The 24,338-nt window shown below is 38.3% G+C and overlaps 1 protein-coding gene across 1 annotated transcript; it reads left to right on the top strand.

Annotated features, from left to right (window-relative positions):
- Positions 1–5,805: 5,805 nt before the first annotated feature.
- lta (lymphotoxin alpha (TNF superfamily, member 1)) lies at positions 5,806–12,449 on the top strand. The gene is made up of 5 exons (XM_020644473.3): positions 5,806–5,951; positions 7,196–7,322; positions 8,521–8,563; positions 8,693–8,725; positions 10,601–12,449. Exons 1-5 carry the CDS (start codon positions 5,863–5,865, stop codon positions 10,942–10,944), a joined length of 636 nt encoding a protein of 211 aa, XP_020500129.3. The 5' UTR covers positions 5,806–5,862; the 3' UTR covers positions 10,945–12,449.
- Positions 12,450–24,338: the final 11,889 nt, after the last annotated feature.

Raw genomic sequence — 24,338 nt, 5'->3', positions numbered from 1 at the left:
CTCATACCAGCATTCTGGTGTTTCCCTCAGGATTTTTTTTTCCCTCTATGGGTGGAGAAGTTCCTAACATCCTTGAAAACAACACACAACATTCTGAAAATAGCTATTTGTTGTGTGAGAGGTTGTTTTAATTGCCTGCTGATCACCACTGATCTGTATCACTCTTGTCCAAACTTGTTTCCAAATAACCAGAGGTGCAATAGCCTTGGTAGAAGAAAACAATCACACGCCTGAAGGGGAGGATCCAGCCACAACCTCAATAACATGGGGAATTCCCACGATGTCAGCGAACAGAAATACCTGTTTAGAGAACTTGAATGAAGGCAGCAGGAGTTTTGAGTGGTTTTTAGTTATTTTAATTAAACCAGATCATAAATTGTAAGAGGTAAAATAACCAAACACCCTGAAACCGGGAGGACAAATGAAAAGTAATAGGGTTAGATTCCCTGGAAAATGTATAGATGACAAAGGAAGTCTAAATATTTTTGTTTACAAGTCAAGTCACAACTGTTTACCCAAGATAAATACAATGAGAACAAAGGTAGCAACAATATGTTTGTGTTTATGTTGTTGTTTTCATGGCAACAAATTATCCACATCAATATACACCTTCCTTGTTCTGCACCTTCACTTCAGGTCCAACCAAAGCCAATGATTATAATTGTGAAATAATTGTTCTCTTTGTGTCGTCAGTGCTGAGTAGGTCACTGGAACGGTGACACCACACTTTAAAACTATCTTTAAATTGTGTATTTAGTAAACAAAGCAGAGTCACTTAGTAACACACATAGTTTTGTGAGATTGACTAAAAGTGCAGAAGTAGGGAAACAGAAGTTGTTCTAATATGACAAAGTAAATATAGTATAGTAAGGACACAAGTAGTGTCTGCAAAATGTACTCAAAACATCAGAGTAAAATACTTTGCCCATGCCCATAATATTTATTAAAGGAAGAATGTGCGATTTTTTGATCCAGTAGATGTCGCCCTTGAGCACCAGCATGAAACCAAAACAAACTACTGTTTGACGACCGCTTGACCGTTATCAATTAGAAAGCACCATAATTAAGCACCATGAAGTGCAAGCAGCAGACAAAATAGTTTTTTGCTGGAGTTGCAATGGCCTGTGTCCTGCATTGTTGTGTTAGCAGGCTAATGTTAGCACACTTTGGTTAGCTTGTAGCATCATATTGAACATAAATTGACACAGAATGACCTATGATTTAAAGACACTTATGTGACATCCAAATAAACAGTGAGTATGTTCTTCTTTTCTCTAGTCCTCGACTAAAACAGCTTTATACACAAGGCCGCCCCGTCCATGTAAACACGATGTACTCGTGACTCAGAGAGATATTAACAGGATATACTTGATTTATGCTGTATTTATGTGTAAAATGTCACACATTCTGCCTATAGGTAAATGTTAGCTAAAATATCAAATGTATGTTCCCTTGCCACTGTAACTTTGCGTAACTCGTTCCCTTCATGAAATCAAATTTAATGAGGTATAAAAAGTTCACCCAAAACACGCCCCCTGTACAGAGTGTGCCATAGAAAGACATGAGTTGTTCAGACCAAACATTTTTATACAGGTCTGCAAACATGTTTTATTCTCATGTCAAAATGGACATTTTTGAATTGGCGTGTATGTGACTACAGGGGCTTTTACAGCTAGCCTCAAGTGGACACTCATGGAACTGCATGTATTTGCATTTCCAGGTTGCTGCTCGACTTCTTACTCTTGCTGTCAGTCTTTTGCTGACTTTCGCCTCTGCTGCAGGCTCCACTCACATCTTATATTTTAAAGGGCAGGACTTATTACCTGGACAGGCCAAATGCAGATGAATCATATCGGTCCATATAAGTTGACTCAAAAGTGACAGAGATTGTTCAGAGTGGTGGTCTATAGATCATTTAGAAACAGTGCTGCTTTAACATCGTCTGTCTTTAAGGATATGCTTCAAGCTAAATCTGGTATAACACATCAAATGCTCACTATCATGTTTAATATTGTGCCTTTCTTTACAAATAAAGTGAGCTGAAAGAGAAATACCCAACAAATGAATTTCTAATCTAATATAGTCTGCTTAGTATCTATTTTGGTTTCTATTTATAAAGAAACCGATTGAAGGGACGCATATAAAACTTGGTACATGCTGCGTGTTTCATCAACAATAAATAAGGAAACTACAGTTTTTGTTTTTTTAAGTTGCCAAAACTTTTAAACCGCAATGAAGTCCAGTATCGGAAAACCTTTTCTGATTTTATGAAACCAGATCCCTCACCAGCTCTATAACAGTGCTTTTGGACACAGTAACATACTGGGCAGAGTTGAACTTTGACTGGAGAACTAAAACTCAAAATAAGTTTAAAAGGTTTCTCTTTTAGGCCACAATGACCTTTAGAGTTCTTGTTGTGTCAAATCTCAAATGACAGCTTAGTTTGACCTCTATCACGGAATAAGTAATGAGAGGGAAATACACAAATATCATTGACTATTTCAGGTAAAATACACAGGAAACAAATACACTACTGTTTGATCTAATTTGTTTTGAATGGGGACAGCACCTAAAAAACCCACATTTAGCTACCTGGCTGTAATGTTTCACGTGTAGGCGAGCCTGTGTGTGTGGGTGTGTGTGTTTGTCTGTGCCTGTGTTGGGGTGCTCGGCAGAAATAAGGCCAGAGAAAGTAAGTGACATTTAAAAATCCAGGAGAACATTGACTGGTTGCTTGGGGATGTCCCATGGAGCATGAAACTCGAAACAGAAAGGTGAAATAGAAATGTGCTGCCTCCCATTCTCTGACTCACTCTGCATCCTTTAAAAACTAAACCTTAACTTTCACTACTGTTTTTAAACTCCTCATTCCTTTATTTTGACTTATCCTCAAAACATGTTCACTCTAACAACATGTCAGCGATAAAGTCTTTCCACTGTCAAAGTAAAAGTAAAATATAAAAGCTGGGGAGCTACATGTCAGGGTTACTTGATGCATTTGCAAGGATAGGTTTGCAATTGTTCAATCTTCTTTGTGTTGATAATTAAAACAATAACTTGTGTAAAATTTCTGGTTGCGGTTAGGAAAGGTTCATGCTTTCGGTTTAATGTTCATACATTTTTTAGTCTCGAACAACCACAAACTTTTTTTTGCAGTAGTAAACTAGACCACAATTTTTCCCTGATCATAACCAAGAGTGAGCGCCGAAACAAAATGCGAAACTAGCTGAAATCAGTAACAGTATTTATGTGCTTTACCAGAGAGTCCATAGTCAAAAACACTTTCTCCTAAATGTTATATAACATCTGGTGAACATAACATTTCCTTCAAAATGCTTTTTCCATGGCATTATTATGGCATTATTGATCAATAACAATCAATCAATCTTTTTTTGTTAAGCGCCAATTCATAACAAATGTTATCTCAAGACACTTTACAAAAACAGCAGGTCTAGACTGTACTCTGTGTATCATTTCAAGACGCCCAACATAAACCACCATGAGCACAACATTTAGAAAAGTGCAAAACTGCAAAAAAAAGAACCACACTCAACCGTAATACAATTTTCAAAGTGCACGACTGCAACAAGACGAAAGAAAAACAGAACAGTCAGCAAACTAAATGTCCTTCAAAAGTGTGTTTTATCTGGGTAGAGCAGCAGCGTGAAGATCAACAACGGACGCGTATCAGCACAAGGCCTTCGTCAGCATTCAACATTTGGAAAAGTAACAGTAGAGAGGGAAATACTGCCTTTCATGGGCAGAAATGTAGACAAGAACCAGACTCATTTTGAACAGCCTTCTCTCATAACTGTGTCTGTCTGTCAGGCTCAGCTCAGAAAGAAAGAAAGAAAGAAAGAGAAGGATAGCAACGAACAGAGTAACAACAATAACAACAAAAATAAAGAAACAAGGTGTGTGGCTACAATGCCACTTATAATAAAAATGTACGTGTGATGTTTACAATAACAACAAAGTCACTAGGCTGATTAATCCTCATAGGTTATTAACATTACCTACTATGATACAACTACAGTATTATGACAACTAAATGGGGAGGATTTTAATTATAGCAGCTGAGTAGAGCAGCTCTTAGGTCCACATCAACATTCAGTAATATGATATGAATGCATACAGAGAGAGAGGGAGTGGGAGAGAGAGGAGTCAAATGTAAGCTCATAAAGGAAAGTTATAACAGTAGGGAGGGTGTCTGCCTCCCAGACCCAGACTGGCAGATAATGTGTTACACAGTTCAAGTCCATGTTATGCTGTAAAAACCTGAACATTTGGATCACTCTGTAATGGTTCTCCCCAGTGGTTTAGTGGTGCCTGGTTCCTCGCTTTTTAAGGGGCCGGCCCAGCAGAGGATAATCGGTCTCTGATCTAAACAGTGAAAATATAAGACTACTCTTGAGTATTTAATCCACTTAAAAAAAGGGCCTTTTGCATTTAAACGTAAACACTTCACTTCCGCTGCTTGACTGAAGGGGGTAGGGATTGTTATGAAATGAACATAAACCACAAAAGAAGAGCAGGTTTTATTAGTTTAACTGTCAAACAGACAACATGATGAGACAAATACATAGTCCCTTTACCATCCTAGGGAAATAAAAATTGCAGCTTACTACTGAATATTGTGAATCAGAGTGGATTTACTGTAGAAGTGGTTCTATGGATACTGTGTGTGTATACACTGGCTCTCCCATATGGAAACTGTAAAAACCATCATGTGATTTTAAATAAAGATGAAGTTCCTCTTAGTCACGGCATAAAGTCTGAGTATGAACATCTGTCTTTCTTTAAAATACTTTCCAAGGCAGATTTACAGCCGGAATTAAACACTCATTTAGTAAAATACACCTGAGATGAAACCCAGAGTGATGAAACTTTATATTCTGTTTGGAATTCATTTTTACAATTGATGAAGCCTTGTTGTCCCCAAAACATTGGTAGGTTTTTGCACAATTTTGACAGTGTGTAGGAGTTTTTATGTATTTTGTCATTGATAAAAACAAGAAATTACCCAGTATTGGATGCATTGGAGTTCTATTTTTGTTGCCGTGGTAACTGTTCTTTCACTAGCATCATATCAAAGTGTAAAATCTTGGTTTCACGACTGCTTTAAACAACTATATTTGTGTAACACCCTTTAAAACTGTATTGCAGTGAGCAGTGCATTTATATATGTGCATCTTTTTGACATTTAATGATGTGTTTTAAAGAATCTTAAAGGTTTCCTTTTCACTTATTCATCTTATTTTACCTTTCATATGAACGTTTTGACTCAGAGAGAAACAGATCCAAACAATGACTTCAGATTTATTTCAGGAAACACAAGGAGGAGGCTGAATGAGGGGCAATGAATTTTCATCAGAGATAAAACTCAGATTGAGTATATGATATGAAGAAAAAAGTCCCTGTCATGTTTGTTGGGTGTTGAATTCAACCTACAGCTGTGGGAAATCACAAACCAAGCACCACAAACTCTGAGCTGTCAGTGAGGGGCTGCACCAACACAAAGTGGTTTGTCCCTGAAATGCAACACTTATTAAGACCTTATTCAAAACCTCCTAACAGTGTGTACATTAATATTTTAGTCTTGCTCTCACTTGGGTGGAAAATAGGGCAGGACTTTGTTTGTCATAAGAGTCTGAAACGGCATTTTGGTTTCATTCATCTAATAAAGGTTTCACATCACTTCTTTTGAAGCCCTTTTCAGTTTCACCCCCAGGCTATACACTCTACCATCCGTGTGTGGAGCCACCTACACCACAGACGGCCTCCTTCCTCCTCTCTGTCGAACCACAGCTCTCTCTACAGAGGGGGGAAAAAAAACTCCATCTCATCTAAACTACAAGCCCCATGTCAGAGGGAAAACCCTGTGAACCTGACATGTCTTTGACAGAGAAGCAGCAGATGAATTTGGACACTGAGAGTGCAACACCTGCGAGGTGAGTCCAGATTCAATGAGTGAATTTAGTTCCTCTCTAAGAATAGTGTCAGAATAGTGATTTGCATTCCTGAAATATCTCTGAGAATAGCTGACTTAAAAAAAAAATAATTGAATCAAGATTAGATTAGATTAGATGTTTATTGCCATTTGCACAGGTACAGCACAGTACAGGTACATTTGAATTGTTTTGCATCTCTCCCAGAGTCAGCTCTGGAGGAAGCAGCTTAAGATCTCAGAGAAAAGGTATAGAAACCTCTATACAGCGGGGAAAATGGACAGGACAAGACACCTGTTAGAGGATGAGATCAGAAAATAACATGCTATCATTTTGTGGTTTTGCACAATTCAGGGATTGATTTTTCTTGGATTTGACAAAACAAATGACGATCTCAAAAAGGAAAATCTTTGAGCCTTTAATTCTCTCCATGTCTTCATCATAGTCCTCAGACTTTAAATAAAACACGTAGGCATATTGTTTGACATCATTTTGGATCATTTATATTTTGTATTTTGAGTAACCAACCTAACAGTCCTAACTTTTTATGGAACAAGAAATGCAGCTTAAGATATGCTACTTTGTGATTCCTGAAAGCACATGAACAATGCTGCCGTACACATTCAAAATGTATTTAATTTCTTTTTTCTACTACAGACATGCAGTAGTGGTCAGGTTTTTGTTGCTAATTTAGTCATTTATCATCTCTGCAAGTTTACATCAAACTGTATGGGATTAGCCTGTGACTCATCTTGTCACTGCTGCTGCCTCTCATACATCACATACACTGGAATGTATGTATGTATGTCGCTGGAAACCACCTGCAGACTATAGTGACCCTTTAAGTTTAAAGGTTTGGCATTTGATTGAAAACCAACTGACACACTGACCAGACTCTGTGGTGTGTTAACAAACACTTTTAAGTTTCACTCTTTGTCTTAACAAGTAAACAATCCAACCACAAACCAAACACTGAGATGCAGGTCTTATCTGCAAGACCCAAGAAAAAAAAAACTCCCACTGAGGTAAAATCCCAGAGAGGCAGCAGCATGGTAGGAGCTGATAGTCTTTAGCCATAATGCCATGTGTGCAAAACAGCAAATCTGGATTTCATTATGGAAGAGCAACACAAGTTTTCTGGTGCACTCTCGTTTTCTTTTTCTTCGAAGTATGAATTGAATGTATGTTTGTTTATGTATGTCATTTAAAAAAAAATCAAACTAAACTGGTGTAATGTGTGTGTTTAGCAGAATGGAGGCTCAGTCCAGGTCCTCTCATAAGTACCTGCTGCTGCAGGTGTGGTGTGGACTCCTGACTGTGGCCATGGTGGTCATGGCTGCCCTCTTCACTTCAGTCAAACCAAAATCAGCTGAGGTCAGTACATGTGAGATGTCCTTTAGATGCCTCTAGATGGCGGCAACGTCCTGACTGACAGGATCAGAGCTACAAGGGTACATTGAGTTTATCCTGAAGGCTAGAGTGGCCTTTACCAGATTTTTTTTAGCAAAAACATGACTCAGATCTGCTTTTTTTCCCCCAGCAAAAACCACACAGAATTTGATCATTTCAGTTCTTTCTGTTTCATTTTTGCCACTTTCAATTGTGGTCTAATATCAGATGCAGGTGCCAGTGTTATGTAGAAATGTAGAAAAAAAAAAGAAATGTAGAAAAACATGGAAATTATTCAACTTCCACTGAATAACTCCCCCACCCTAATTATACAAAATAAAGAGGAAAGAGGCCCATCAGATTCTGAGTCTTTGGATCGATGGTATTATTTTTTTATTGCCCTGCATCCACAGATCCTGTTACATGATTTAAATACAGTTCAGTCCTGTACCTTTCATAGTTCCCTATTTGAAACCTGACCCAAGACTCAACCTTTATCATTTATGTTATTTTCCAGACTTTTTTTTAGAAAAGCACATTCCATACTAGTTAAAACAATTCTTCTGCCTCCCAAAACCCTCCAAGTTATCTTTAAAAATTTAATTTTCCAGTAAAACACATCTGTGTCATTTTTCTTGGAAAGGGACACATTTTTTTAAATGACCACTGACACAATGTTATCGCAAACAATCAATACATATTTATTTGTACTGCATCTCAAAACAAATGTTATCTCAAGACACTTGTCAAAAAAGAACATCTAGACTACTCTGTGAAATTATAACAGACACAATACACAACATTAATCCACCATGAGCATAGCACTAAAGGAAACTCATTAAGGGCAGAGACCTTGAGAAGGACCAGACCAGCCATCTGTTGGGACTGTGTTGGGCTTAATGGGATAGAGGGAGATGCAGAATAAAAAGAGATGAGAAGATACAAATAAACAGAGCAACAACAACAACCACAGATAATACAGATGTATGGCTACAGTGTCCTAAAGGTGAAAGTATGGGTATTCATAGCAGGGACAGCAAACAATTAGTTGATAATGGTAACTATAACAGTTGTCAACAGGTCTAATATTTTTCTGTGGCTTTTTAGTGACAAGGAAAAGGTTGATGATTATTATGATGATGATGATTATCGCAAGAATGATGGCGTTTCCTTTCTTTTACAGGGCGGGGTTTCTTCTCAGAAGTCAGAATATGTCACACCAACAGGTACATTGAAACAAATCAAATTTCAAAGTCTTGACTCCTAACCTCAAAAAACTGTTTCAAAATCTTTTTTTTTCAAAGGTATGACAAGAAAGTGAAAGATACTAATAGGAAAACCTACTTTTTTTTCAGGATGTTCTCACTCATACATCCAGTTAATCAAATGTGAGTACACTCTCTCATTGCTTATTTTTACAAGGAAACTGTATGTGCTTTGATGGTTGTGAAAGTATTCACATTTTTGTGGTCACATACAAGCATGCGTCTGCAGTCTTTACTGCTCATTGTGTTTTTATGAACTTGGGGTTAAATCTAGAGGGTCAAATAATTGAAGCTTTGGTGGTGCTTGCTGCTTGTTTGGATCCCAGGTAGTGTTGTTGTAAGCTACTTGAGATCGGTCTCAAGTCCACTTTATGAAGGTCTCGGTCTTGTCTCAGAATCGAGAACATCTTTACTCGCTCTTGTCTCGGTCTCAGGCTGGGCAGACTCCGGATTTTAAATCAAGACAGATCAAGACCACCGCTGATTTACAATTTTTCCACATCATCACTGTGATTAAAAGGGAAACACCCCTTTCTTAAGCAACGAATAACAGCCACGACCTTCCCTGTGTTATGATCTGGAGGAGTCACAGGCCCTCCTGCACACAAGATGATGATTTCTCATTGATATTTATGGTCTTGGTCTTGTCTCGGTCTCGCCCTGCCTTGTTCTTGGTCTTGACTTAGTCTCAATTCCCAATTGTCTTGGTCTTGTCTTGGTCTCAGAGCACTCAGTCGATTGGTGTGGTATTGAGTACAACCACTAATTCTCGGTTCTCCATTTTGCAATTCTCAGTTTTTCTGTAACTTCTATAAAAACATTTCAAAGCAGAAAAAGTCCAGAGATATTTTCAGTGACAGCAGAAACATTTTTCAGCTGTCCATGTCAGGTTCAGCTGCCAGTGCCTGACATTTCAAAGAACCTCTATTTGGAGCTGTCATTGTACCTTCACTTTAAAGTGTCACATTGAAAAAAATTGACATCATAAGGGATACAGAGATGTCACTTTCTAGCCAAAAGATATCTCCACTGACCAATGCTAGAGCTGATTTAAATACAAGGCTAAACTCAAACTTTTAACTTATGTCTCGTGCTGTAATTATGCTTGTAATGGACAGACAATGCTACCCTTTGACGCCTACAGATGCTGGCTGCAACAAGTTAAGACACGCTTGAAAGTTTTTTTCTAAGAAACGTGGGAAGTCTTTAAGAGAAGAAGATGAACACAGGGGGGAAGAAGGTGCAGGGTTAATGGTAGCAAAATAACTACAACTATTGGATGCACGTTTGCATTTTGTCTTTTTGGGTCTTCACTTCATCATGATTTTATTAAAACCCATGTGGTCTGTTTACTATAGGGTCAAGCACCAAAAATATTCTGCCATTATTAAACCAGTTGTGTATTGTTGTCTTCTTAATTTCAAGTGGTTAGTTCATCATTGTTTATTTAGAAAAAAACAAACAGTTAAGTACATGGTCTATGATTATGCAAGTCTCCTGCAGCTATCACATCTAACTGATAAACATCTACTACATTAACGTACAAATCGTCTTCCTGTTCACACAGTCGGTCTCAACTGATTGTGAGAGACACACTGTGAAGTACTGTCATGTTTCCAGCCTCAGGCATTGTGTTCCTCCCACCACACTGCCTCTTTCCTCTGTGAAGTGGGTTCCTAAAACCTCAACAAACCCGAGCAGAGCTGTAATGTGGGCTGCACAGACTAAAGGTATAATTACAGCCCACGGCTCAGACATCATACGTTTGGCAGGGCAGGCTTTGTCTGACAAATGGAAGGAAATTAGCCATTAATTGTAAGATCAACTTTATTTAAGTGCTGTCTTATTCGACTTGGGATCAAAAAGAAAGTGAAAGCTTCAAAGGGAGTTGGTGGATTTTAGAATTTGATCAAACGAGGTTTTTAATGCCAGAGCCCAAAACTCAAAATGTTTTCTGAGCTACTAAAGACATGTTTTCCGATTCTCCCACAACTCCAGATGGTGGATCCTGGCAGGCCGAACACAGCTGTGAGTCCTGCTCCCTCGAGCTCCGTGAAAACTCCATCCACTGCTCACAAACCAGCCTGTACTTCCTCTACGCCCAGGTCACCTTCAGCAGGCACCCCAAGACAAGTCTAACCAAAACTGTGATCCTGAAAAGAAACGCCTCTTCCTATATAAGCAAGAAGATACTGGTGGAGGGGACGTTTCGGAACACGACAGAGGGCTCAGTGTGGGTGGGGAAGATCGTCAGTCTCACAAAGGGGGACAGCATCAGTTTAGATATCACAGATGACTTTCTGACAGACAGCACTTTCTGGGGGGCTTATCAGCTGCACTAGCAATGCAGATATTCAGAGTGTGAGGTCGTATAGGAGAGACTCATTTGGTACATCATTATTCCACCAATATGTTTTACTGGATTCAACTCAAATTCTCAATGACTCTGTGATATGAGATGATGATTCAATCTTAGTTGTCACAGGTGTAAAGCTTTTTAATCATCCTTCAGGCCGATATGGAACACTAAAATATTCAGGGCTCCATCAGGCCGGGAGAGGAAGGTATCTTCCTGAAAGAGATCTTTCAACAAAGGTTTAAAAGTTTGGATCTCATTGACCTGTACAAACATATACTTCCCTTATGTACGGAAGCCATAAAGGGACATGCATCAGTACTTTTATTTTATTTCATATCTAAAGAGTTCCAAAGGGAAATTTGCTTAACTTTCCTTTATCACCAGAAAACAGTTTATTTCAAGATAATGAGGTTGATTCATTCATCATACAGGGAACACCAGCTTCATTATCCCGAGATTACAAGACAAGTAAGTTGAGATCTTGAGAAAGCATTTGGAAAATACTTATTTTGGGAAGATAGAGGAAAAAAAATTTAGAGTTGTAGAACTCAAAATCGGTATTGGTCTTGAGACCATTATTTGAAGGTTTCTGTCTCGTCTCGGAATCAAAAGCATTTTGTCTCTGTCTTGTCTCAGTCTCAGACTGGGCAGACTCCAGATTCGAAATCAAGACCACCACTGAAAGGCCATTTTTCCATATCATTACTTTTATTCGAAGGAAATCCTCCCTTTCTAAAAGAACAATTAACTTACATTGATTCATAATTAGATTTTCATCGCCGGTGATATTCATCGGTGATATTTATGGTCTTTGTCTTGTCTCGGTCTTGCCCTGCCTTTGTCTTGGTCTTGGGCTTGACTCGATCTTGATCCCTAAATGTCTATTTTTTGTCTCAGTCTCGGAGCCCTCTGGTCGATTTCTTGGTCTCGGTTGCCTTGACTACAGTGCTAATAAAATATATGGATGCATGTCCACTAAGGGCTTCCGTACTTATAAGTCCCTACCATCCATACTTCTGTGTCAGAAATCATGTGTACCATTTGGTGCTTTGTTTAATATAACTCTCTAAAACTCTAATAAATGTAGTGATGGATAGCCCCGCGAGATGAATCGTACCGTTTTCAAGGGGGTTTTCAGTGCCAGAATATATTTAAGTATTTAATATAAGTGTTGCATTCATGTGTAATTTATAAAATCAATATTATATTGCTTTGCGTTCCTTTAATGGAATCCAAATGGGATAAAGAGTGTATCATCTAAATACCAAAGAGCCCATTTCTTGACTTTTTTACTTCCATTATTTGTTGCCAACCTGTATTTTGAGCCAATGTTTTAATATTTTTTGCATTCTAAGGTTTTATTTTTGCCTGATTTAATGTTTCTTTTCATGCTCTTACTTCAATGTATCAATGTTTTATTTTGAACTCTGTAAAGTTACTTTGAATTGCTCCTTGTTGCTTTATAAATAAACTTGTCTTGCCAGCTGACCACAAGGTGGTGCCAACTTTCTCTAAATTGGAGTCTAAAAAAAGACTCCGACTGAGTGTAGAATCTGTTTCCCAATGTCACTTTCACATTACACAGCCTAATGACGCTCTAATCGTCTGTAATTTATCATATAAAGAAAGAGTATCACAAACAACAAAGACGTTCCACAGATGGCTGAGAAACCTTGGGAGAGTCCCACGAGCACAAAACCTGTTGTTCCTGACCTCGCTGGAGGCTAACACTGTAAAAACAGAAAGTATTTACCTCTGTATGATTGATGAGAAGTTATGCAAGCAGGAGCAGCAGGTGCAAAACAGGAAACCACAAATTTGGTGCAATATCAGTCATACAGCCACCAACACAACCACAGGCACACTGTACACGGAGCCCAAACAAACACCTTCTCCTGTTGGCTCCTTTAATAAAGGAGTGCTAATGCGATAATCTAAAACCCATCTTGAGTGAATATGGACAGTAAAATTATCATAATATTGTCTGTGTCTGACTTTAGCTAACAGAACGAGATAGAAATAGGCCCCCAAAATGCAGACTCACACCAGGCAGAGTTCAGTAAAAGCAGAGTTTAATAAGCAGGTCAAAGGTTAGTAGGGAAATTATCGGCGGAGAAAACAAATCCTCAATGGGCAAAAACGAGAAGGCAGGCAGAGGCAAAAAAAACACTAGAAGGATCACTAGAAGAAAAAGGGCGACACAAAACAATACACTAAGAGCTGGCAACATGATGAAGGAAACACAGATTATATACACAGACAATCAGGCCATGAAGAGACACAGGTGTGCACAATCAGGGCACGGCGGCATGAGGCGGGAAAACAGGAGGAGCAGGATCTGAAAGACAGAGACATGGGTCTCAAAACAGGAAATTACAATAATACTAAAATAAATGGAGAAAAGCAAAACATGAACTTAGGTAACTTGACAGGTTGGGTTGCTCTACTTCAACTAAACAATACTGAGGCTGTAGAAATGCCACAGCATCAATTTCACCACAGCAATAACCTGAATATAAGCAAGACAGTGTTACACAATAGGATACAGAAGGCATGTCTTGATAATAAAGTTATAGAACAACATACCTGTATCAGATCGGATGAATATCTAGGAAGCGGTTGGATGCTAACGTTAGCTGTTTTGGCTAATGGGTGATCAAATATGTTGTTTTGCCTTTAAATGTTGCTGGATGTCTGCAAATTGTATGTCTCCATTCTTCTCTCTGTTGCTGATCAAATGGTAAGCAGTGCACGGAAAACAACTGTCAGTTTCCTGTGTACCTGGAAGTCAGTGGTAGGACATAACAGCGTTATGAGAGGTTTATTAGGTTAGTGTTGTCTTGACTTGCAAATGACAGTGCAGACAGTTTTCCTTCAGGATCAGATTTGAAAAACTAATCTAATCTAGCTGTGTATCAAGGCCTCCCTTTAGCATCAGCATGCTAGCATTTTCTAAAAAATAACTTTAGGTTTGCATCTATTTTGGGGGCATAGCAGTACACACAATCTCTGCTGGTTTTGTCCTGTACATGTTTAAATACTGTTTTCTGATGACAAATCTCATCCTGCTGTCTTTGAACAGTCAGACATCACTCACTGTGGAAAATCCCAACAAAGACTCTTTCGGCAGTGTGCTGTAACTAACTTTCTCTTACCCAGCAGTTTTCTATAGTGATACAAATTTCAATATAAACAATATTGATGTTGTTGCTGCAGGTTTTACAATTCTTTTTTTTTTTTTTTTTTTAGCTCACAGAGGCATTAAGCAAAGTTTTTCATAGCTGTAGGTTAAAACTCTTCATGTGTGCTTTTACTAGAAAAGACAGGCAAAAGAGAATATTGTTTTGTTGTTTGGTCGTAAATTAAACTTTTGGCAATATTTAAATTTTGACCCCAGACAGGTTAAGAGATCACCATTACAATTCACCCTGAGGTAAACATTAATATCATCAACATAATGACTTGCAATCCAGTCAAACATGGCTTAAACTATAAGACACAACTCATCATAGAGTTACAAGAAAAGTCAGATGATCTCCAGAGTAAAGATTCATTTTCTAGGATCCAAGAAAGTAAGTTAAAAGATGTTTGAAATACATAAGTGAATTTTTTGTTTATGTTCTTATCTGATTACTGAAACTGTCAGCGGCTGTAGCCTTCGAGCTGAATGACTCATCATGTATATCATTCCCCGAACTCGCTCTGTATTTGGTGAAAGTGTGAGAATATGTTCCTGGTAGAATAAAGGCTCAAAGAATTGTTGAGACATTTTCCTAATTGTCTTTGCCTTTCATATAGTTATGTCATGAAGCACAGAAACACACATTAACACATTTTCAGATGCAACACACGCGCAGAGAGATGATATCTATATATATATAACTGTTTGGATAAATTAGTCAAGAAGGGATTAACCTGCTTTTAACTCACACTTTATCAATAGGATTGAGTGGACTTGATGTGACGCGGCATACATTCTTTTTGTGTGAGACAAACACTAATCCTCCACCTTATCAGCATCCACTCTACCTGTGCGCATGTGGGTCACTTATCAGGACTTAAGGAAGCATGACATCACCTCCACAGGTATCTCAGGCCGCTGACTAGCCTCACACATTCTCTCCAACACTTGATCTTTTGTTCCCTTCAGCCTTTGGGGGTTTTGTCAGGAGCGTTAGTGAGTCCTGTCATTTCTCCCGGCCTCTTAGTGCACCATTACGTTTGCCTGCAGGTTTAAATCTGGCTCAGTCATAAAAATGTTCTTTTTTTCAAACACATAGAGACAGAGGATGAGATAACATTTTGACTTAAGAGGCGGCTGTGGTTCAATGGGTAGAGTCAGTCGTCTCTCAACCGGAATGTCAGGGGTTCAATCCCCAGCTCCTGCATCCATATGACCGGTTTGTCCTTGGGCAAGACACTTAACCTTAAGTCCCGCTGCTTCATCCGCAGCGTATGAATGGTTAGTTACTTATGAAGGTCACTTTACACAGCAGCCTCTGCCATCAGTGAGTGAATGTGTAGGTGTGACATGCGGTGACGAAAAGACGTACGGTCAGACTTTATTTAATTGTTTTTAAACCATTATACTCAACATATCGAGATTTGACAATTCAAAGAAAGAGGCCTTTTTACTTAAAAAAAAAAAAAATATATATATATATTGTGTTTATAAATAGATATTATGTTAAAGCAGCAGAATCACACAAGAGAAAATACAACTAAATAATTTACCAAAAATATATAATAAAGTTTTTAAATAAAAGTTAAAATGAATGTACATTCAAACATATTGATTCTGTAAATAACAATTTGTTTGTAAATATGTATAAAGAAGAACAGAATAATGAATGATCATATATTATGGGTAATATATATTATTTGTAGAATCATATACGGTGTAGTATATATACTTTATACAATTATTTTGTATACATTTGTAGCCTACTGTTCATACATTATAATTTGGTAATGAAAAATGTATCAGTAAGGAATTCATATTTAGATTAAGATGAATCTTTTCTAATTGATTCATATTTTTTGTAAGACATGGATACTTGGTCATAATACATATCTGATCAAGTATAATAAAATTAATTATTGTATAGGTTTAAATCAATGGGAGTGTAGCCTAGAGGCTTAAGTCCTTGAGAGCAGGCTGGTTCGAATCTGACCTTCGACTCCTTTCACTCATGTCATTCCTCACTCTCTCGCTCTCCAGCTTCTGACTATATCTACTGTCCTATGTCTGAATAAAGGTATAAAAAGCCCCAAAACAAATCTTAAAAAAGGCTTAGATCAATAAGAAAACTGTATTATTCACTATCAATGATTTATGGAGAAGGGGTGATATTATATAAGTCTGTATGTCTTCACACTTTTGTGTTGCTGCTTTGTCCATTTCATTTTTTTTGTAAATGTTGTTTATTTTCAACGTCTCTCTGTTGTTTCCACGATCACTTCCTCCAATTTTTTTCTTTCTTTTTGACACAAAATAAATACAAGTTCAATTCAATGACACGTTAAGCCTCCTTCTTCCTCTCATGTCTAATATTAACAGTAAAGACAAATCAGTCTTTCCTGTGAGGGCTTTGGGTGAATGTGAGCAAAAACGCGAAATAATCCCACTTCTGTATCTGTCACTCACACTTCCTGTTTCACTCGACGCGTTATTAGAAGATTTGAGCTGTTATTAATGAGTTTTATGTGTTGCAATGCGGCACTGTAAACGGGAGAAACATCCTCATGTGTGGGATGATATTCTCAGATGTCATCATCTGACTTGAAGTCATGTTATCCGACTGTACTTCCTGTATTTCAGTGTGCTCTGTATATTCTGTTCTTGTTGTTTTAGTAACATATCACTCTCATGTTGAGCCATCTGTTCATCATGTGACAAAGTAAACAGTCTGTGAGCTGAAAGAAACAAAAAAAGTCCTGTATGGTGAAAAGGGTCATATGGATGCAAAATAGGTCAACAATGAGTTCTTCATTATTTGCATAAACACATTCAAAAAGCTGTATTGAAGCTTTGATGCAGACCAAACACTGTGAAACAACAAGCATCAATATGGGAACAAGTGTAGGAGGAATCACCTGACGAGGTCTACATTTGTGCAATGATGACTTGAATGACTTGATGCCCAGAGGATTAGAGAAGTGGATCCAAGACTGATGTGAGAAATAAGAATCCCGAGAAAAGACTCCACTCTGTCTTCTCCCCTCAATAAATTCACTGTCAGGGGGCCTTTTAGCAAGGCACTCTATACCACAACTTCCGCAAAAAGGAGGACGATGTAGATATGAAACCGAGGGCGAGCGTGCACTGAGCGAGACACCTTAAAGGTCACAGAGACTGAACTCCACTGTATCAGTACTGTCTGTGTTAGTCACAAAGTAAACTGGTTTAGTCACAGATCCTGCAATCTGTTCAACCACCAACTGAAACTGTCCCACACAGCCTTATTGTCCAATCGTGATGATTTCTGGTTACTAGTTTTCACTCCTGTTGTTGTATCGCTCTAAAAGCTGCTCTGCTCAATGATATTTTCCTTTCAGGGACAAACCCAGAGAGGACTGTCAGCTCTTATCTGTTTTTTGGGGTCACCAGGGGTCACCAGAGGGGTCACAAAGACTTGGATGGAGGAGAAAGGATAACAAAATATGTATAAAAATCAACTTATAACATTATTATTCTTTATAACATTATGATATCTGTCTTTTTGGATGTCATTGATCACTGCGTATCAAATCAATCTTTCAATATAATAAAATAACATTACTCAGGTAAACTCCTCGCACACTGACTAACTTACAAACAGACATCATTTGGCACCGTTTCGTTTCTAGACCTTCATAAGGGGAACAGTTTGTTCAAATGGACAGGACGTCTTTAATAGGAAATGGCTGCAAGATTACAACCAATCATCATTATGACATCAGCTCTGAATCATCCAATTAACAAACAAATCAACATCAGTTTCCTGGATGAGAATCACATATTTAAAAAATAACTACTGAGAACCTGAGAGGCAATTCTAAATAACTTATCAATTCATAATCTCAAGTTCAGGAGAAACTGACTGATATTATTGTTTATTCTTAGTTATGTAAGTCCAAAATACAATAGTCACCACCATACACTGCACACAATGGACACACATGCAGGGTGTGAATCCAGTACGCCTCAGGCTGTTTGAGAAGTTTATCATGGTCATTCAAACTCGGCTGTTGGCTCCAAAAGGACTTCATGTCGACCTTGTAGGTCTTTTTATTTGTAGGCCTTAAAGTTTTTGTTGGACACATTGCTCTCCTGTCTTGTAAAATGGATGTGTGAAGGTTTTGTTTTCTATTTTGAACAAGGTTATTAATTATGAATTGTTAATAAAGTAAGAAACATATTAACATATTATAATATGTAGAATTTTATAAGAATATTGACATTACAATATCTCAATTAAGTAAAAACCATGTTGTATATATTTCTTTGTTGCGTTCTTACATTACCTCAAATATTACCAGCAGATATCAAAACCACGACGTGGGGGCCGCCATGACTGACACGACATGTTTCTCGTTGCCATGGAAACACTGAATGTTACGTCAAAGACAGCCACATAAGGAAGCGGGAGCTGCTCATGAAAGCTGACGTACTGTTCGCTGTATGTGCTGCCGTGATAAAAAACGTCATGCAAATTATACTTGGATACATCGTCGGTAAACATATTCTCTTCCTCAGGTCGGTTTCACCCGGTCGTCTTGGCGGAGAGAACTCCCATGATTCCTCGCAAGCCTCAATGTCATCTTTTGTTATTGTATTGATTTAGAGCCCCCTTGCAGACATACTGTGCCTTTAAGAAGTTGTGTATTTAGATATTTACCATTGTAATGTAAAATTAACTCAAGGGGGGGGAGGTTCAGAGATAATTGGGTGACATCACTGAGACGACATCCATGTTTTAAAGAGTCTATGAATATAAGTCAGTATATCAAATGATTTAGTAAGTTATTGTCCCATTCAGAGAAGAATCTATAACAAATAAAATTTCATATCGGCATTAATCCCTGATAGCACAGAACATTTCACAGGAAGCACTGTAAGTAAAAGATGGCAGGAAGTCAGATTGTGTGGAGCATGTTTACAGTGCACAGTCGGGTCAAGTCTACATGGTCCCAGACCCTAAAAAAAACAACTTGTTGGATTTAATTAAATAACTTCTGATGAAGGAAAAAGCTACAGAAAATTTCATTTTTAAAATACAACAGACGTTTATTTTTGTATTTTTTTTTTAAAATGCAGATGTAATTCCACCTAGTAGGACATGTTGTCCCCGGATTTTAATTTTAATTTTGATCCTAAATGAGTGTTAACTCTACCACAGAGAGACCAACACACAACTGATGAGGAAGTTCAGCTTTTAAAACAGCTAATTAGCCTCTGAGGACTGTGAGCACCAGCCTCACCGGGCTTCATTCTGTATGCACTATTTGTTTTGGAGGCCTGCCAAACACACATTTAAACACATTTTGCACTTAAAAACACACACTCTTAAACTCAAATTATGCACAGCAACTCTCTTATCTCCTTTTACTTTTATATAATGATCCGAAGGCTTTAAGCCCTGCAATTTAATGCCTTATCTCCTTATTTAATAGATTCTTTGACCCTGTGAAAACGCCCCTTGAGGTCAAAATTATCTTAATTTAATGACTGTAATAATGTAAATCCCAATAATGGAATCCAGATTAGTATCTGATTCAATGTTATCTCTTGAATAAGCTCCTAACATGTACAAACTAGAGGGTAGAACACCTTAAGTGTCACTTCTCTTGGGCACAGTTTTGTAGGACGGCAGACTATACAGTCTGTTGCAGCGCTGGCACTTTTCATTTGAGGTTTGACCACATCTAACCCAGTTTATTTATCAACACATCAACACCTCCCTCCATAACCGCACACGGCAACACCAAAGCTGGAATGATGAGACAGAAACCACCTTGTGATGTGGATTTTTTTTTGGTCTCTTCTAAAACTCGCACCTGCGATTGTGTCACAAAACCAATCGGAAAATCAGAAGTTGGGCATAAATGAGGCATCTTGTTTGCTTACAACAGCTTCCTTCCTCCACTTCCTCCCTCCTTGGCCTCCCACCTCCCACCTTCCACTCATTCCTTTCCTTCCTGCCCTGAGGTAATCTCTGTCTGTGACTGAGCTCCGCTGTGCCGTGATGACCGCACAGTCTGAAGATATCATGATGCAATCCACGAGCAAAATCAGAAAAGAACAAAAGAGGCTCTTTTTGTTTCTAAACGTAAGTGTTGCAGTATCTTAGGGGGAGTTACATGTGAGGAATATGTCACCATACGATTGGAAAAGGACTGATAATGATTCAGTCACACAGGAGAAAGAAAAGGGCACACAGATATGACGGCTCGAAATGGGAAGCTTTAGTTTCTCTCAATGAAAAGAGCTTTTTGTCTCCTGCTGGAATCCGATGGGAGTTTGTGAGTTATTTATTACAAATGACCTCTGACTGGGAAATTTTGCTTGACAGTTTGGAAAGGTTCAGCAGATTGTAAGGAATGATGCAAATTACGGTGTACAATGTGGCGGGTAATGGCAGAGCACATTCAGACATAAATCACAAGTTTGTTTTATTTGTCACTTTTCATTTATAACAATTTTGGTTTATTTTAGAAAAGAAAAAAGGGGATTAAGCTTGTTGTACATTTCTTGTTCTGTTGAATTCTTGTCCTTTTATTTACCAAGACCCATTTATGACTGCACCCAGCAGTGAACTGGATTCATTCTCCACCCCTAGTCCTCAGAGTAGATGTGTTTTTCCATTACATACATGTTCTTTTAACTCTTCTGTTTAAGAAGGGAGGCGGACCAAAGTGCAGATAACCAAAATCATTTACTTAAACAAAAAAGGCAAAAACAGAAGTTTAAAAAAAACTCAGGCAGCCCCAAGAAGCAAACCAGATGACACAGTAACATAGGTAGTAAGACCTGAACTGACAAACAGGGGGAACAAGGGAAGGAACACTGACACTAAATAGACAGATGGGTAATCAGACACAGGTGAGACTAAAGACAGGTGAAGACAATCAGGGCAATCAAAACTGGAGGGAACCACAGAGAGACAGGAAGAAATGCTAAACATGATCTACAGGGAATATAAACTACAAAATAAAACAGGAAACACTCAACTAAATGCAGGATAATTAAAATGAAATCACACAGAGAAACAGGGACGGGCAAAACAGTCCCAATTCTAATTCCATACTTGGTCCTTACCAAGACCCAAACCAGTGACCCTCTGGTTCCCAACACAAGTCCCCACAGACTGAACTACAGCTGCACCCAATACAACATTTCTGGCATTAATTCTACCTTTTACATTTTCAGTTGTCATTGACATGGTCAGAAAGTGATACTGAAATGATAAAAAAATGATATTTACTAAACAGGTTTTGTTTAAGTTGGAGATGGTGATGAATTGGTGTGCATTTTATTGAAAGATGTTTCTAATAGCTCCCTTAAGGTATATTCATAGACTGGGGAAAATAGAACGCCTTACAATATAATGCAATCCAGTACATCACCACCACCTCCCACTTTGACTTCAATGATATGTATAAAGTAGATTAATCACCTTTCTGACCATGTCAGTAAAAATATAGATGCTTCGTAGGAGTCAAACGTATGAATCGTGTAGTTGATTGTATTACATTGCATAGGTGGGTGATTGGTTTATATTAAGACTTGAACTTGTGCACAATGTCATGGGTGTGGATGCGTGTGGGAGCTAGCTGTGTGCTATAGTTGTCAGCTCATATGAGTCACTTAATTTGAACTCCTGTCCAAATTTGGTTACTTGCGGCTGGAAAAAAAATGACCAGTGACAGCAGAGTGTCAAACCAAAGATTAAAAACCACAGTTGGTGTATCCATGGCAACGCCCACTTCTGAGATACATATTACTGTTACTAAGATATGATATGTACTCCTCAATATGAGGTGTATATACTCCTAAATTAGTAATTCACACATGACCCCGAAATCAAACTTAATCAAACTGTGGTTTGGTAAAGAGATGATTTCATGAATAAGGCACAATGATTCCCTCAATTTCCAGGAGTTTGAAGATATAGGGTTTGTAACTTTTAGAGAGTATGAATTCGCCGATATTTCCGTTGTATGTTACTTTGGCATTTAGAGATGTAATGTCAGGGATTTAGTCATATATGAGCTCCTGTACAGTATGAGGTTAGCGGAGATCATAACCGAGAATCTGTCTTTCTTATGAATAATCCAGAGGCGTGTGTGAGTAGGCAGGAGGAACTGCACAGTTGTGTATGTGTTTGTTTGTTTGTTTGTGTGTCATGGACGCATACATGATGATTGTGACGGTGATGTCATCCTACAACATCCTGCGGTCGGTAACAGTTTGCGTGCTGGAATGAGTGACAATCAAAGGCAGACACACAGATGCGTTGGTTTAGCTCACACACACACACACACACACACACACACACACACACACACACACACAAACACACACACACACACAGAGTTAGTTAGACACTAACACATGTAGATGTACACTCCGAATTACGCAGACCTTTGCATAGGTCTTTCTAGTGCTGGTGGGTAACCAGGTGAAAAGTCCCACTATACCATATAGGCACCCACACACACACACCCACACACACACACACACACACACACACACACACACACACACACACACACACACACACACACACACACACACACACACACACACATATGGTACATGCACAGGAAATACACACACTCTCTGTGCAAACAAACAGAGTGATTAAATCGATCCTGGAAAATTAATGAGAAAGGGATCATAACTGTTTCTAGTAATAAAACAGACGATAAAAAGCAGAAACAATGAACAGTTTCAGGCCTTTTTGTCTGTATAAAAAAAAAAAACTCCAGATAATTGTGTTTGAATTGTGTCAAATAGAGAGAAGGAGAGAGAGAGAGAGAGGGAGTGTCGGGTGAGAAAGTGAAACAGGGAAACTGAGGCAGGGACAGCAGCAAATAAAGGGAAGTGTAAGAACCAGTTGTTCGGGTTGTCCGAACTCACTTGCATCACCTCACAGTTCTGAAACAGAAAGACAAGAGCTGCCAAGTTTTGACTTGTAACTCTTCTCCATTTCAGATTGATGTAGTTTTCAGAAATAGTTTCTGTTTTTTATATAGAGATGCCACACAGAAACAGAAAATACATGTTTAAATAATGGGACTTACATTTTAAAGGGTGGGGGATGTATGCTTATTTCAAAATGTCACTTTGGGGCGCTTTGGCCGAGTGGTTAGGGTGGGCGCCCCATGTGCGGAGGCTATAGTCCTCAAAGCGGGCTTCAAATCCAGGTTCAAATCCAACCTGGGGATCCTTTCCCACATGTATTTCCCCACTCTTTCTGTCCATAATTAAATGTTGCTTTTGTGAAAGTCCTTCTCTTTATGCTTTTATATCTTTGGCTTTAAGATGTCTTTTAATAGAGTAACTTTTGGCTGAATAAGGTTGAAGATTCAAGTTAAATCTCTGGTGATTTTGACCTTAAATTTAGCAGCACAGAACAAAAACGAGGATGATATCTATTATTTGATGTAATACACTGCATACCATGTGTACCATGTGTAACGCAGAACACTTCTGTCATATCATGAATGTATTTGGCTTTTAATTTCAGCCTACCGATTCAACTTTGCTCATATTACACATGTTATGTATATTAAAGGAGAGGAAATACTTAATTTAAAGCCTCATTCCTATTTAGCCTTAGATTAGATTAGAAAACTTTATTGATCCCCAGCGGGGAAACTCATTTGTCACAAACTTCAATACACTTCATATATTTTAACTGATATAGGTTTTTATTTCCAGCTATAACTTCTCCTTTTGGCACCGGCATGTTAAGGCTTCAGCATAAGAGAAGATGAATTAAACTATGATTAAAAAACACACAGCTGCACTGATGTAACATGTCATTCAAAACAGGATGTTTTGTCCTGATGTGTGATTATGACCCCATCAAAGTGTGTGACTTGTTGAATGTTGACATGGTGCTAATAACTCCTGATTAAGAGCAGTTACAGTAAATTGTTGCAATAAACCAAAAAGGTGATGAACAGGTGGCAGACATTTTTGTGGTGTTTGTAAACATCTGGTCAGATGTGACCACACACTGTCAGTGAGTCGTGGATGTATGTGTAAAGCTCAGCAGACGCGCACCGGTCTTACATTCTGTGGGTGGCTCGGGTCAGTAATGAGCTCAATATGTGTTTATGACTTGTCTGTCTCACTGTGTGTGTGTACAGTATATGTGTTTATGC

Source organism: Labrus bergylta, chromosome 8 (genome assembly GCF_963930695.1).
Source record: "Labrus bergylta chromosome 8, fLabBer1.1, whole genome shotgun sequence".
In the NCBI taxonomy this organism is placed as follows: Eukaryota; Metazoa; Chordata; class Actinopteri; order Labriformes; family Labridae; genus Labrus; species Labrus bergylta.
The sequence above is the reverse complement of the archived record's forward strand: the minus strand, read 5'-3'. Positions and strand labels throughout refer to the sequence as shown.

Bases quoted from the DNA above. Each gene is read 5' to 3' on its own strand.
- lta (XM_020644473.3), top strand. From the start codon at position 5,863: ATGTCAGAGGGAAAACCCTGTGAACCTGACATGTCTTTGACAGAGAAG. The intron at 7,323-8,520 runs GTCAGTACATGT...TTTCTTTTACAG, and splicing joins TCAAACCAAAATCAGCTGAG to GGCGGGGTTTCTTCTCAGAA. The intron at 8,726-10,600 runs GTGAGTACACTC...CCACAACTCCAG, and splicing joins ATACATCCAGTTAATCAAAT to ATGGTGGATCCTGGCAGGCC.